The sequence below is a fragment of the Pleurodeles waltl genome, chromosome 10, assembly GCF_031143425.1.
Source record: "Pleurodeles waltl isolate 20211129_DDA chromosome 10, aPleWal1.hap1.20221129, whole genome shotgun sequence".
Taxonomy (NCBI): Eukaryota; Metazoa; Chordata; class Amphibia; order Caudata; family Salamandridae; genus Pleurodeles; species Pleurodeles waltl.
This window is the reverse complement of record NC_090449.1, coordinates 576,082,747-576,099,153: the sequence shown is the minus strand read 5'-3', so window position 1 is coordinate 576,099,153 and position 16,407 is coordinate 576,082,747. Positions and strand designations below refer to the sequence as shown.

Here is a 16,407-nt window from a genome sequence, read left to right as displayed (position 1 = left end):
AGTCCCTTGTAACTGGTACTTCTAGTACCAAGGGCCCTGATGCCAAGGAAGGTCTCTAAGGGCTGCAGCATGTCTTATGCCACCCTGGAGACCTCTCACTCAGCACAGACACACTGCTTGCCAGCTTGTGTGTGCTAGTGAGGACAAAACGAGTAAGTCGACATGGCACTCCCCTCAGGGTGCCATGCCAGCCTCTCACTGCCTATGCAGTATAGGTAAGCCACCCCTCTAGCAGGCCTTACAGCCCTAAGGCAGGGTGCACTATACCATAGGTGAGGGTACCAGTGCATGAGCATGGTACCCCTACAGTGTCTAAACAAAACCTTAGACATTGTAAGTGCAGGGTAGCCATAAGAGTATATGGTCTGAGAGTCTGTCAAACACGAACTCCACAGCACCATAATGGCTACACTGAAAACTGGGAAGTTTGGTATCAAACTTCTCAGCACAATAAATGCACACTGATGCCAGTGTACATTTTATTGTAAAATACACCACAGAGGGCACCTTAGAGGTGCCCCCTGAAACTTAACCGACTATCTGTGTAGGCTGACTAGTTTTAGCAGCCTGCCACAAACCGAGACATGTTGCTGGCCCCATGGGGAGAGTGCCTTTGTCACTCTGAGGCCAGTAACAAAGCCTGCACTGGGTGGAGATGCTAACACCTCCCCCAGGCAGGAATTGTCACACCTGGCGGTGAGCCTCAAAGGCTCACCTCCTTTGTGCCAACCCAGCAGGACACTCCAGCTAGTGGAGTTGCCCGCCCCCTCCGGCCAGGCCCCACTTTTGGCGGCAAGGCCGGAGAAGATAATGAGAAAAACAAGGAGGAGTCACTGACCAGTCAGGACAGCCCCTAAGGTGTCCTGAGCTGAAGTGACTCTAACTTTTAGAAATCCTCCATCTTGCAGATGGAGGATTCCCCCAATAGGGTTAGGATTGTGACCCCCTCCCCTTGGGAGGAGGCACAAAGAGGGTGTACCCACCTTCAGGGCTAGTAGCCATTGGCTACTAACCCCCCAGACCTAAACACGCCCTTAAATTTAGTATTTAAGGGCTACCCTGAACCCTAGAAAATTAGATTCCTGCAACTACAAGAAGACGGACTGCCTAGCTGAAAACCCCTGCAGAGGAAGACCAGAAGACGACAACTGCCTTGGCTCCAGAAACTCACCGGCCTGTCTCCTGCCTTCCAAAGATCCTGCTCCAGCGACGCCTTCCAAAGGGACCAGCGACCTCGACATCCTCTGAGGACTGCCCCTGCTTCGAAAAGACAAGAAACTCCCGAGGACAGCGGACCTGCTCCAAGAAAGGCTGCAATTTTGGTTCCAGCAGCCTTGAAAGAACCCTGCAAGCTCCCCGCAAGAAGCGTGAGTCTTGCAACACTGCACCCGGCGACCCCGACTCGGCTGGTGGAGATCCAACACCTCAGGAGGGACCCCAGGACTACTCTGATACTGTGAGTACCAAAACCTGTCCCCCCTGAGCCCCCACAGCGCCGCCTGCAGAGGGAATCCCGAGGCTTCCCCTGACCGCGACTCTTTGAACCTAAAGTCCTGACGCCTGGGAGAGACCCTGCACCCGCAGCCCCCAGGACCTGAAGGACCGGACTTTCACTGGAGAAGTGACCCCCAGGAGTCCCTCTCCCTTGTCCAAGTGGAGGTTTCCCCGAGGAATCCCCCCCTTGCCTGCCTGCAGCGCTGAAGAGATCCCGAGATCTCTCATAGACTAATATTGCGAACCCGACGCTTGTTTCTACACTGCACCCGGCCGCCCCGCGCCGCTGAGGGTGAAATTTCTGTGTGGGCTTGTGTCCCCCCCCCGGTGCCCTACAAAACCCCTCTGGTCTGCCCTCCGAAGACGCGGGTACTTACCTGCAAGCAGACCGGAACCGGGGCACCCCCTTCTCTCCATTCTAGCCTATGTGTTTTGGGCACCAGTTTGAACTCTGCACCTGACCGGCCCTGAGCTGCTGGTGTGGTGACTTTGGGGTTGCTCTGAACCCCCAACGGTGGGCTACCTTGGACCAAGAACTGAACCCTGTAAGTGTCTTACTTACCTGGTAAAACTAACAAAAACTTACCTCCCCCAGGAACTGTGAAAATTGCACTAAGTGTCCACTTTTAAAACAGCTATTTGTGAATAACTTGAAAAGTATACATGCAATTTTGATGATTTGAAGTTCCTAAAGTACTTACCTGCAATACCTTTCGAATGAGATATTACATGTAGAATTTGAACCTGTGGTTCTTAAAATAAACTAAGAAAAGATATTTTTCTATATAAAAACCTATTGGCTGGATTTGTCTCTGAGTGTGTGTACCTCATTTATTGTCTATGTGTATGTACAACAAATGCTTAACACTACTCCTTGGATAAGCCTACTGCTCGACCACACTACCACAAAATAGAGCATTAGTATTATCTATTTTTACCACTATTTTACCTCTAAGGGGAACCCTTGGACTCTGTGCATGCTATTCCTTACTTTGAAATAGCACATACAGAGCCAACTTCCTACATTGGTGGATCAGCGGTGGGGTACAAGACTTTGCATTTGCTGGACTACTCAGCCAATACCTGATCACACGACAAATTCCAAAATTGTCATTAGAAATTCATTTTTGCAATTTGAAATTTTTCTAAATTCTTAAAAGTCCTGCTAGGGCCTTGTGTGTTAAGTCCCTGTTTAGCATTGTCTTTTTAGAGTTTAAAAGTTTGTTAAAAGTTTGAATTAGATTCTAGAAACAGTTTTAGATTCTTAAAAAAGTATTCCAACTCTTAGCAGAATAATGTCTGATACAGAGATGCAGGTGGTGGAACTCGACACCACACCTTACCTCCATCTTAAGATGAGGGAGCTAAGGTCTCTCTGTAATATAAAGAAAATAACCATTGGCTCCAGACCTACCAAAATTCAGCTCCAGGAGCTGTTGGCAGAGTTTGAAAAAGCCAACCCCTCTGAGGATGACTTGACAGAGGAAGAAATTAGTGACTTGGAGGGCAATTCCCCCCTTCCAGTCCTAAATAGGGAGACCAGGGCCTCTCAAGCCCTGTCTCCAAAAATGATAGTCAGAAATGTTGCTTCCCTCACAGGAGGGTCCAGCATTTCTGAAATCACTGAGGATGCTCTCAGTGAAGATGACCCCCTGTTAGCCAGGATGGTCAAAAGGTTGGCTTTGGAAAAGCAGCTCCTAGCCATAGAAAGGGAAAGAAAAGAGATGGGCCTAGGTCCCATCAATGGTGGCAGCAACTTAAATAGGGTCAGAGATTCTCCTGACATCCTAAAAATCCCCAAAGGGATTGTAACAAAATATGAAGATGGTGATGACATCACCAAATGGTTCACAGCTTTTGAGAGGGCTTGTGTAACCAGAAAAGTGAACAGATCTCACTGGGGTGCTCTCCTTTGGGAAATGTTCACTGGAAAGTGTAGGGATAGACTCCTCACACTCTCTGGAAAAGATGCAGAATCTTATGACCTCATGAAGGGTACCCTGATTGAGGGCTTTGGATTCTCCACTGAGGAGTATAGAATTAGATTCAGGGGGGCTCAAAAATCCTCGAGCCAGACCTGGGTTGATTTTGTAGACTACTCAGTAAAAACACTGGATGGTTGGTTAACTGGAAATGAAGTGTGTGACTATGTTGGGCTTTATAATTTGTTTATGAAAGAACACATTTTAAGTAACTGCTTCAATGAAAAGTTGCATCAGTATCTGGTAGACCTAGGTCCAATTTCTCCCCAAGAATTGGGAAAGAAGGCAGACCACTGGGTCAAGACTAGGGTAACCAAAACTTCCACTGGGGGTGACCAAAAGAAAGGGGTTACAAAAACTCCCCAGGAGAAAGTGGGTGACACTAGAAACAAAGAAAAAGAGTCCTCTGTAGGCCCCCAAAAACCAGAACAGGTGGGTGGGCCCCAAGACACAACCCAAAACAAAGGTGGGTACCAGGGTAAGAACTGGGATGCCACTAAGGCCTGGTGCCACAACTGTAAACAGTCTGGGCACCACACCAAGGACACTTCTTGTCCCAAAAACAAACCCCAGAACAAAATTCCTGGGGTAACCAGTGTAGCCATGGGAGATGACTCCTCAGATGAGGAGGTCTTCCTAGCCTTCAACTGGAAACAGGGCCCAACAGGTGAGTTGGAGATTCCAGAGGGAAGTAGACACTTCCACCACCTACACCTACTGGTGAATGGAATCCCAACCACTGCCCTGAGAGACACTTGTGCCAGTCACACTATTGTGCATGACAGGCTGGTGCTCTCAAACCAGTACATCCCAGGTGAGACTGCCAGGGTAAGAGTTAGCCTAGACAGGGTCACTAAGAGGCCTGTGGCTTTAGTACCCATAGAAGTGGGTGGCACTCTTAGCTGGAGAAGGGTAGTAGTCAGTACAGACCTCCCCCTTGATTGTCTCCTTGGAAATGACTACCCAGAGGTTAGTCAGAGCCCAAGAGAGGAACTGGTCCAGTGCCAGTCCTCTCCCAAGGATTCTGGAAGTCCTGCCTCTGCAGTAAATGCAAGCAGGCCCCAGAAGAAGAAGAAAAGAAAACAGAGTAGGAAGGGTGGACAACCTTTAGCCAAGGTTACAGCAAGCCAGGGAGATTCTGCTCCAGTAGGGGAGAACTCCAAAAATGGCCCTGATAAAGTCCAACCTGACCCACAAGAAGTCCTGGCTAGTCAGGCAACTGTTAAACCTGAGTGGGTGGCTCCTCAGCTAACAGAAGAAAGAGTGGAAGAAGGGTGTTTACTACAAAATGTGGTAACCCCCCACTCTAATACAGCAGACAGGCACCCTGAACCCAAAGAAGCCTGTAACTTAGCCCCTTCCCTTGTAGGTGAAGAGCTAAAGGTGTGGTTCTGGGCACTGACAGCTGTCAGTGGCCTCTGCTGGGTGTTAGCCTTTATGGCTGCACTATCCTTGGCATGGTGGTCAGACCCCATGCCAAATAGCAAGTTAGGCCCCCTGACCCTGTTGGTCATGGTGGGGTTACTCCAGCTCTGGGTAACCTCTTTGGGTAAGCTAGGGATGACCCTGGCTAAGATAAGATTAGCAGAGGTGGATACCTCTAAACCCAAAATAAAAAGAATGGGTGGAGACATTGAAGAGGCAGACAAGAGGCAATTCAGACTAGGTCCTATCACTGTGGAAGTGGGTCAGTTCCCCAAAGGGAATGACCTGAACAGAAGGATGTAAGGCAGAGTAGGCCCTGCAACTAACCAGCCTATTTCTCCTACTCTTCCTCGCCTGACAGACTAGGAAGACTCTCCCAGCTTGGGCTGAGTCTCCTGGCCTGTGGGCTGGGGGGGGCTTGTGTAAAGAAATGGCTCCCTGTTGCAGTTACCCCCCACTTTTTGCCTGATACTGATGCTGACTTGACTGAGAAGTGTGCTGGGACCCTGCTAACCAGGCCCCAGCACCAGTGTTCCTTCACCTAAAATGTACCATTGTATGCACAATTGGCACACCCTGGCATTCAGATAAGTCCCTTGTAACTGGTACTTCTAGTACCAAGGGCCCTGATGCCAAGGAAGGTCTCTAAGGGCTGCAGCATGTCTTATGCCACCCTGGAGACCTCTCACTCAGCACAGACACACTGCTTGCCAGCTTGTGTGTGCTAGTGAGGACAAAACGAGTAAGTCGACATGGCACTCCCCTCAGGGTGCCATGCCAGCCTCTCACTGCCTATGCAGTATAGGTAAGCCACCCCTCTAGCAGGCCTTACAGCCCTAAGGCAGGGTGCACTATACCATAGGTGAGGGTACCAGTGCATGAGCATGGTACCCCTACAGTGTCTAAACAAAACCTTAGACATTGTAAGTGCAGGGTAGCCATAAGAGTATATGGTCTGAGAGTCTGTCAAACACGAACTCCACAGCACCATAATGGCTACACTGAAAACTGGGAAGTTTGGTATCAAACTTCTCAGCACAATAAATGCACACTGATGCCAGTGTACATTTTATTGTAAAATACACCACAGAGGGCACCTTAGAGGTGCCCCCTGAAACTTAACCGACTATCTGTGTAGGCTGACTAGTTTTAGCAGCCTGCCACAAACCGAGACATGTTGCTGGCCCCATGGGGAGAGTGCCTTTGTCACTCTGAGGCCAGTAACAAAGCCTGCACTGGGTGGAGATGCTAACACCTCCCCCAGGCAGGAATTGTCACACCTGGCGGTGAGCCTCAAAGGCTCACCTCCTTTGTGCCAACCCAGCAGGACACTCCAGCTAGTGGAGTTGCCCGCCCCCTCCGGCCAGGCCCCACTTTTGGCGGCAAGGCCGGAGAAGATAATGAGAAAAACAAGGAGGAGTCACTGACCAGTCAGGACAGCCCCTAAGGTGTCCTGAGCTGAAGTGACTCTAACTTTTAGAAATCCTCCATCTTGCAGATGGAGGATTCCCCCAATAGGGTTAGGATTGTGACCCCCTCCCCTTGGGAGGAGGCACAAAGAGGGTGTACCCACCCTCAGGGCTAGTAGCCATTGGCTACTAACCCCCCAGACCTAAACACGCCCTTAAATTTAGTATTTAAGGGCTACCCTGAACCCTAGAAAATTAGATTCCTGCAACGACAAGAAGACGGACTGCCTAGCTGAAAACCCCTGCAGAGGAAGACCAGAAGACGACAACTGCCTTGGCTCCAGAAACTCACCGGCCTGTCTCCTGCCTTCCAAAGATCCTGCTCCAGCGACGCCTTCCAAAGGGACCAGCGACCTCGACATCCTCTGAGGACTGCCCCTGCTTCGAAAAGACAAGAAACTCCCGAGGACAGCGGACCTGCTCCAAGAAAGGCTGCAATTTTGGTTCCAGCAGCCTTGAAAGAACCCTGCAAGCTCCCCGCAAGAAGCGTGAGTCTTGCAACACTGCACCCGGCGACCCCGACTCGGCTGGTGGAGATCCAACACCTCAGGAGGGACCCCAGGACTACTCTGATACTGTGAGTACCAAAACCTGTCCCCCCTGAGCCCCCACAGCGCCGCCTGCAGAGGGAATCCCGAGGCTTCCCCTGACCGCGACTCTTTGAACCTAAAGTCCTGACGCCTGGGAGAGACCCTGCACCCGCAGCCCCCAGGACCTGAAGGACCGGACTTTCACTGGAGAAGTGACCCCCAGGAGTCCCTCTCCCTTGTCCAAGTGGAGGTTTCCCCGAGGAATCCCCCCCTTGCCTGCCTGCAGCGCTGAAGAGATCCCGAGATCTCTCATAGACTAACATTGCGAACCCGACGCTTGTTTCTACACTGCACCCGGCCGCCCCGCGCCGCTGAGGGTGAAATTTCTGTGTGGGCTTGTGTCCCCCCCCCGGTGCCCTACAAAACCCCTCTGGTCTGCCCTCCGAAGACGCGGGTACTTACCTGCAAGCAGACCGGAACTGGGGCACCCCCTTCTCTCCATTCTAGCCTATGTGTTTTGGGCACCACTTTGAACTCTGCACCTGACCGGCCCTGAGCTGCTGGTGTGGTGACTTTGGGGTTGCTCTGAACCCCCAACGGTGGGCTACCTTGGACCAAGAACTGAACCCTGTAAGTGTCTTACTTACCTGGTAAAACTAACAAAAACTTACCTCCCCCAGGAACTGTGAAAATTGCACTGTGTCCACTTTTAAAACAGCTATTTGTGAATAACTTGAAAAGTATACATGCAATTTTGATGATTTGAAGTTCCTAAAGTACTTACCTGCAATACCTTTCGAATGAGATATTACATGTAGAATTTGAACCTGTGGTTCTTAAAATAAACTAAGAAAAGATATTTTTCTATATAAAAACCTATTGGCTGGATTTGTCTCTGAGTGTGTGTACCTCATTTATTGTCTATGTGTATGTACAACAAATGCTTAACACTACTCCTTGGATAAGCCTACTGCTCGACCACACTACCACAAAATAGAGCATTAGTATTATCTATTTTTACCACTATTTTACCTCTAAGGGGAACCCTTGGACTCTGTGCATGCTATTCCTTACTTTGAAATAGCACATACAGAGCCAACTTCCTACAATAACTAATCAAAAATCTGGACTCTTGGTGTCGTCTCAAGCCAGTTCTGTAGAAGTGTCTCTGGGCATGTAGTACATGGTCATAACAGTAAAAAAAGTTCTGTGTGCCCTATGAGATTGAATCCTGTAATAGTGACCAATTGGACTCATTGCATGTCTGGCTGTGGCAGATAATGTTGGTTTCCCCAATCGGATTATTGCAAGGTCCAAGAACATTAGAAATCTAGGTAAAAGCTGTATATCAGTTCCATGCTGTCATTAGTCTAGTGCTAAGTAGGTGGATCTGATTCCATGTCGAGTGAAGCAGGGATGCAAGAATTTCCTTCTGAGGACTAAGGGAAGGGGAAAAGGCTGATCGTGTGCATTCATGATTCTAGTCTGCTGCCACACCCTCTAGAGCAGTGGTTCCCAACCTTTTGATTTCTGGGGACCCCCACTTTGACATTAATGGAACCCAGGGACCCCACTGAATCATCATGGGAATCCGGGGACCCCCGTCTGAATCATTACTGGAAGCTGGGGACCTAATTTGTCAATATTTGTTAATATTTTTTAATTTTCTAGGCTCTCGCGGACCCCCTGAGAAGGCTTCGCAGACCCCCAGGGGTCCCCGGACCACAGGTTGGGAACCACTGCTCTAGAGTGAGGTCAGGCTTCTTTCAATTTCCAGCATTGGTTAGTCTTGAGTATTAGTAGTAGGAATCTACATTTGATGTTTTTGAGGCATGTTAAACGTTTCAAATTGATGGAAAGACACGGTTGCTGAATAGGTAATGTTAAAGATGGCAATAAAATTGTGCTCTTGGCACCTTAGCGAAGGCCTCTAAATTGGTTCTGAAGCAAACACTCTTAGCGGCTGTTTTGGCCATTGTTTTCAAGATCGTATTGCCCGATCTGGACTTCCCTTTGTCCTTTAAGAGGAGATTATTCAGGACCTTCTGACCCCTTTCACCCCATTGCATGTGAAATTTGACTGGGGGTGTTATAAACCTGCAGGTCTCCATTTCAATATTTCTTGTTTTTTAATCTGTTTTGTAGCCTAAAGTTGTAGCTTTAACTAAATGTCTACCTGAGTCGAAATACCGAAATCTTTCAAGGGCTCTGTATAGGAGTGCACATTTTCCATGATTCACATAAGCATGTCAGTCACACCATAAATATGAATGAGTGCTCTGCATTTCCCCCACCTCACAGATGTTTTGCCCAGAAAATACCTCAAGAGCATATTTTGCAAACAAATTGGGAAAGATTTTATATAATTTCTAGATTTTGATCTTGTGAATTCCTTGAGATATTCCTTTTCATCCCAGAATGCACCAATCATGGGTACTAATCCCCATACTGAGACACCCCTTGCATTATAGGTTTGAAGGATAATTGGTTGGACATTGTTACCATGGATGACTTACTGGTTATGAATTTTAGGTTCTGTGAATTTGGTGCCCATATACTCACCAAGGTGTACGGTTCCAGGGAACTCAAGATATGCGCTCTGACCATAGCTGTTGACGGCACTGACTCGGAACTGGTAGTCTCCTTCATCTGAAAGGCCGCTGACTGTGAACTCAGGCACAGGAACACTAGTGGAGTCATGGCACCTCATCCAAGTCATGCCCAGCAGTTTCTTGCGCTCTACAATGTAGCCATCGATACGGATGGGGCGGTCCATCGGTGGAGGGGACCAGGCCAAGGTGACAGAGGTTTCTGTTTTCCCTTTCATCACAGGGTTAACTGGGGGGTGAGATGGGGGCTTTCGTAGAGCTGTAAACACACATGTACAAAAGATAAGAGACTGTAAATACTACAATGCAGTTTAAAGCAGTTTTGATATTGAGTGACCACTATAGACTTTTGGAGGTTATGGTTTTAAATTATGGCTGTACAGAGTTAGGGTATTCATCTTAGAAAGTCGATGAAAGGAGAACTGTGCTTCAAACATTTGTGGTAAACCTTCTACAACTCAACATTATGTAATATTTTCTTTATTTTCGTTTCCTATATTATTCTATTTTTTTCTTTCTTTTCTTTTCTTGCTTTTCTAGTCTCGCAGGCTCAACCAGAAGAATTTCAAAGCCATATGAAACATTTATATCTGGACACAGATGTCTCTGGTTATTAGTGCTATATTAATCGAATTAACAAAATGTGTAACATAAAAGAAAGGTAACTTAGGCACTGCAATGCCACCAAGAATACCATTGTGTTGATATGCCCTCACTGGGGTCAGTTCTGCGTAAATGTCAGAAACATTAATATTTCAACTTCTGCACAGGATGAGTGCCCTTTCTATCAAACACCTCTTATGTATTTCTTATGCTCAATGTAGGCTGGATTTATTGAGTTTTCATACTTGCCATGACAAAAAGGGTGCCATGTCAACATCACACGGTGCCATCATACATTCACTTCGCACTCAGGCTAATAAAAGATAAGTAAATCAATTCTGCATTATTGTTGCGCTTATTTGTTGATTAACCACAACCATAAATAGTTTATACCTAGACAAACAAGTGGAAAGGGGTTTTCACTTCGATTTTCCGTTAGAGAACAGAGCAACCTTTCTTTACCCCAAACCTGATGTAAGTCCAAACTGAAAGCCAGAGACCTGTGACTCGACACCCTCCTCCTAAGAGTCTAGATGGGCCCCCTGTTTTGCTTCTGGGACGTGCGGCGTTTCGGATTTGCAAAGGCACTAACAGGGCATTTTTTTCAGCAGGACACTTAAGTCTGGGGTGTGTGGCCGTTATAAATAGGAACCCTCGGCAGGATATCATCTCCTCGCCTAGCTCCATGAGCAATTATACACCTCGCCGCCACCTGACGCAGTGTCATCACCCAACTAGTTAATGATGTAGATGTCCATCAAAGTCCTAGTCTGCTGCCCAGTTACAACCGGTTCTAGTGTTACGCGACATGGCTGCATACTGTACTTTCAATTGACAAGTATAACATTATCAAGACAAATGTCAGTGACTACGACAGGGGAATATTTACAAGAAAGTGGTGCATTATAGATGATGCGCCACTTTTCTTGCCCCCCCCCACCCCCCCCCCAACGGCACCTAACAACACCATGGTTGCATCGTATTTACAGTACGGAGCACCATGGCAGCCTTAGCACAATAGCGTCAATATTTTAAATGCTATTGTGGAGTTTTGCTACACTAGCATCAAAAATGTTGACACAAGTGCAGCAAAGCTCAGGGAGGCCCATTAAATATAATGGGTGCGTCTTTTTAACTCATGCTCTGAGCAGGTGTTAAAAATGATGGAAAAAATGTCACAGTAAAATGTTGTAAATTTCACTGCACCATTGGGCCTCCCAGTGCCGGAACGTCCTTCCTTGCACACATTATGCCTGGCTCAGGCATACGGTGGCACAAGGGGTTACAAAGTGGCGCAAAGCAAACATAGGGCCACTGTGTAACTATGGCGCATCGGAAATGCCTATCTAACGCCACATTAATGTGAAAAAAATATTGCTAATGTGTTGCGAGGAGGCGCAAGGGGCTTGTAAATATGCCCCATAGTTTCTTGACTGATTAGTAGGCCTAGATTGGCTAGTGCAAGTAGGTCTTGTTGTTTACTTGCAATAATGCCCATATGCACTTTTAAGCATACTTTCCCCAGACCAAAAATGAAGGTGACTCCCCGACGAAGTAACTAAGAAGCAAACATACTGCCAGTAAAACAACTCAATGGATTAGGGCTCAACTGCAAAGATTTGTGTATGAGGTTTCACTCACCTACCAATTAACTTAACCACACTGATGAAATTAGTACCAATAAATTGGGTTATAGTAATCCCCCTTACTACAGAGTTTTCTCACTAAGGTACCACGGGGTGATTTCACAAAACACAGACAGTAGTCAGTAATTTGTGCCTGAACGATTCCACCTACATTTGAAGGTAATTTCAAACCTTTTAGGTACTAAAAATGGATCCCAGGAGATAAATATTCCAGGAAGTCTACAGCACCTTTAGGGTGTATATGTGACTCAAATGTGCTAGTGTGCATATATTTTTATTCCTCCCTAAAGAAAATCTTTTACATGTAGAGAACCCCTGTTCCCTCCGCACTGCATCGTGGCAAATACATTTACTTCTGCCGCTGACTGGAGCAAATGTACACGCTTTTCATGGGAAACAATACTGTATGCAAAGGGGGAGCTAGTTAATTGCCTATATTTTTCAGGCTACTCTACCCCGGAACATCCAGAATCCCAAAGCCAGCACCAAACCTGTGAAAATGGCAATTTCGTTATGTTGAGGGAATAGCTATATTCCAGAGTGCACTTTACAATGTAAGATTCCGGCAATCCTGATTCTGCGAATCAGCAATTTACACTAGTGAAGTTGAACTTAGTTTTGCAAATTGCTTTGTAACGTGGGTCCAAAGTGCTAATTCAACACTCAGTTATTAGATACAAATATAGAGAACCCAATTTTTTTCTGAGGAATTCATTGTGAATGACACTAGGAGAAACTAATTTTGGAGGAAACCTGCTTGAAAACCTCTTTGTTATAGATACAGAAAAAATAATCAAACTAGATTTGCTCCGCTTTTCAGCACGTGTGCAAAACGGTTTTACTCTAGGAGTTATGCCCACTTCACTTCTGCATTTGTAAACTGGAAATCATGAATGAACGGCTTGGGTCGAATTCTACACATTTCTTTGCACATGCAGACGTTCTGGGCCCGATTCACAAAATATATTTTCCAATCTGAGAGTACGCAGATTTTAATGTAATCGCGTTTTCAGGAAGGCCAAATTCTTGCCACTTGGATATTGTGCTGCTCTTGGCACAGGCACACATGAAGTTGTGTGATGGAGACTAACAATTTTTAAAGTTGGTAAGTGCGGTGGGGGGGATTGCAGCTTGGGGTGTGGCAGGCAAATCTCTGATTCATAAAGGAATGCCCTTCCCTATGTGCTTGATGACGTCATCTAGTCTTTCTTCCTCTCTGAAGACAGTTCATGGCCACTAATGCACGATTCAGGACAGGACACTCGAAAATTAATTATGCAAGGTGGGCAGGACTGCAGACTGCACAGCACTTGGAAGGCCTCGCCATATACACCTGTCCTATTTATGAACAGTGTAGTGTGTCTCAGCCCAGGGCACAGATCTGCAAGTATCCTTTTGTAAATATGACCCTAACTTCTTAAAATTAGTCATTTGTTTCCAAATGGCAGCAGTTAGTGAGTGTTGATTGACACTGACACAACTTCAGCATATTCAACCAAATCTTATATCACTGTCTGTACATGAACGTGAAGTCTAGCTATAGCCAGCAGAGAGAAGACTGAAACACCCTACACACCTGGGCTTAAAAGGAGTCTTTTTTCGAACGTCTGCTAGGTCTGCTTTGTTTTAGCCATGACTGCAACAGTATCTACCCACAAGATATTAAAATAAAATGGAAATGTACTGCTTACTAGAGACAGTGAACTGGGTGGAGGTCCGGCATTCGTCAGCCACAAAGGCGATTTCCCCAGCATCCTCGCATTGGCATTCGCGAATGATCATGGTGTGCTGCTTGCCGGATGATGTGATACTGATGCGTCCCTCAGATTTCACGTCCTGGCCATTTTTAAGCCAGCGCATACATTGGCAGTCATTGTCCAGCTCCACGCAAAAGATGGCAGTGTCATTTATGGGGACAGCAGTCTTTCTGGGCAGTTTCTTTATTATGTTACCTGTAGCATAAAAAGAAAGGGATTGTACAACCATTTCAGAATGACATCTGTCCAATCAAAAGAAAAAAAGAACCTAAGAATGAGAGATAGAATGTGAGAAGTACCATTTAATAAATTCCCCCAACTTTCTGTAACTGGGATATCATGCATTTTTCTTTTTATTGTGATAAATACAAATTCCAATAGGCCTTCTGACTTACAGAGGTACCAATGTGACTGGTCTTTTTAAAATGTTTTTAAAGTAGGAAATAGTCATTTGTTAGTCATTTTTTTATTTACATGTTTGTATATAATGCATGTCCAAAACTGTTGGTCAGGACTCACTGGTGGGTCATCAGCCAATATCTAGTGGGTTGTGAAACAGCAATAAATAATGATGTCTTTACATTTTGTATTTATCTTGTCAAATTTGCTTCAAAGACCAAGGTCAAATATCAGGCCTTGTCTTCTGACAAATTGCTGCTTATTCTTTTAACATGGGGATTGGTGGTTACGTTTTTCAATGACTACAAAGTGGGTGGAGTTTTCAAAGTGAACTCTTTGACAAACTTGGTGGGGTACAGGGAGCGTGAAAGGAAAGGCTACAAGATGTCAATTTTTTGCAACACAAACCAACATTTAAATACCTGTAAATGAAATACACACATTTCAGAATATATCAGCAGTTAGAAAAGAAAAAATGAAGCATATTTTTTTGTAATTCCGAAGTGTGATCGAAACAAATTCAGCAAGTATTCCCAGTCAAAACTCAACACAAACCTTCTAGAAATTTGCATGAGTATTTGGAAGTGAGTGATGTGAATGGATGTGTGTGTGTGTGTGCATGTGTGAATGCATGACTGTGAGCAACTGTTTGTGTGCTTTTGTGCCCCGACTGCCCTGTCCCGGCTAGAAGTACAGGCCACCACTGTTCATTTTTCCATGGGAACTTTAGACACAATTACAGCACAAAGCGATTAACAGATTTACACCAAATGTGGCAGAAAAATAGATTTTTGTCCCAAAAGAGTGGTTCTTGTGATTTGATGTAAATTCATTCAGTAGTTTTTGATTAATTAATGGCCAAAAAAATGGATATCTAGAAACGTGGAGCCTCCGCAGTCCAGCAGATCTGATTGGCTGCCGCCGCATCAACCCGGAAGTAGTGGCAGCCACCTTATGACTCGGTCTTGACTGCTAAAAAAACACAAAGGAGGCATAAGGTGGCAGGGTAGGGATACCCTGACCTCCTAAGCCTGGTGGTGGCATCCTAGAGGGACCACACCTAGGGCCAAAAACATTAAAAAAAAAAAAAAAATTCCACAATTATATGGAGGATCTGCAAATCTGTGGCAAGATTTAAAAAACAAAGGGGCATATTTATACTCCGTTTGCGCCGAATTTGCGTCGTTTTTTCCGACGCAAATTCGACGCAAAACTAACTCCATATTTATACTTTGGCGTTAGACGCGTCTAGCGCCAAAGTTCATGGAGTTAGCGTCATTTTTTTGCGTGAACACCTTCCTTGCGTTAATGATATGCAAGGTAGGCGTTCCCGTCTTAAAAAATGACTCCGATGCATATGCGTCGTATTTATACTCCCGGGCAAAAATGACGCCCGGGAGTGGGCGGGTCTAAAAAACCTGCATTAGCGCCTGGGTCAGGGCAGGCGTTAAGGGACCTGTGGGCTCAGAATGAGCCCAGAGGTGCCCTCTCCTGCCCCCAGGGACACCCCCTGCCACCCTTGCCCACCCCAGGAGGACACCCAAGGATGGAGGGACCCACCCCAGGGACATTAAGGTAAGTCCAGGTAAGTATTTTTTTTAAAAAAAAATTGTGGCATAGGGGGGCCTGATTTGTGCCCCCCTACATGCCACTATGCCCAATGACCATGCCCAGGGGACAGAAGTCCCCTGGGCATGGCCATTGGGCAAGGGGGCATGACTCCTGTCTTTGCTAAGACAGGAGTCATTTCAATGGGGGATGGGCGTCATAAAAAAATGGCGCAAATCAGGTTGTGGCAATTTTTTTGCCTCAGCCTGACTTGCACCATTTGTGGACGCCCATACGCCATTTTTCCCTACGCCGGCGCTGCCTGGTGTACGTCGTTTTTTTAACGCACACCAGACAGCGCCGGCGGCTAACGCCGGCTAACGTCATTGAATAAATACAGCGCCCGCATGGCGCTTCAGAATAGCGTTAGCCGGCGCTAATTTTTTTGGCGCAAAACTGCGTTGGCGCAGTTTTGCATCAAAAAGTATAAATATGGCCCAAAGTGTAGATTCCCATGCATTACCCCCCCAAAAAGAGGGCTGGCACTCATATTAATTAAGGGGAGAAGGCATGTGCTACCCCTGAGCCAAATAAGGCCAGGGGACCCCATTCCCCGGGGCCACCATTTTAATAAAGGGGAGGGTGGCGCAGAGCCCCCCTCCTCTGAGATAAGATCCCAGCAGATCCCACCCCTTGAGGCCAAAATGCTAAAAAAGGGGATGGCACTTGGCCTCCCCCAGCCTAAAAAAGCCCAGGTGATCCCATCCCCTGGGGCAGTGTAATTATATGGAGGGAGAGAGTGAGTGGCCTCTCTTGCTGAGCCTACTTAGGCCCTGAGGACCCAATCCCTCAAGGCTGTGATTCAAATTACAAGTGGAGGGCCGCATGCCCCCACCTCCCTGAGCCTTTAAAGGCCCCAGGTACTTGATCCCCTGGGGCTGGCTC

The 16,407-nt window shown here is 46.6% G+C and overlaps 1 protein-coding gene across 2 annotated transcripts in view; it reads right to left on the bottom strand.

Moving 5' to 3' along the window:
- The window catches only part of OBSCN (obscurin, cytoskeletal calmodulin and titin-interacting RhoGEF), a 1,961,032-nt gene that overhangs the window by 1,850,617 nt on the left and 94,008 nt on the right, over positions 1-16,407 (bottom strand). For both annotated transcript variants that reach the window (XM_069211034.1, XM_069211033.1), the window contains exons 4-5: positions 13,450-13,710; positions 9,463-9,768 (exon numbers count right to left, since the gene is read on the bottom strand). In XM_069211034.1, the coding sequence (XP_069067135.1) occupies positions 9,463-9,768; positions 13,450-13,710 (567 nt within the window). The remainder of the gene's footprint in view (positions 1-9,462; positions 9,769-13,449; positions 13,711-16,407) is intronic.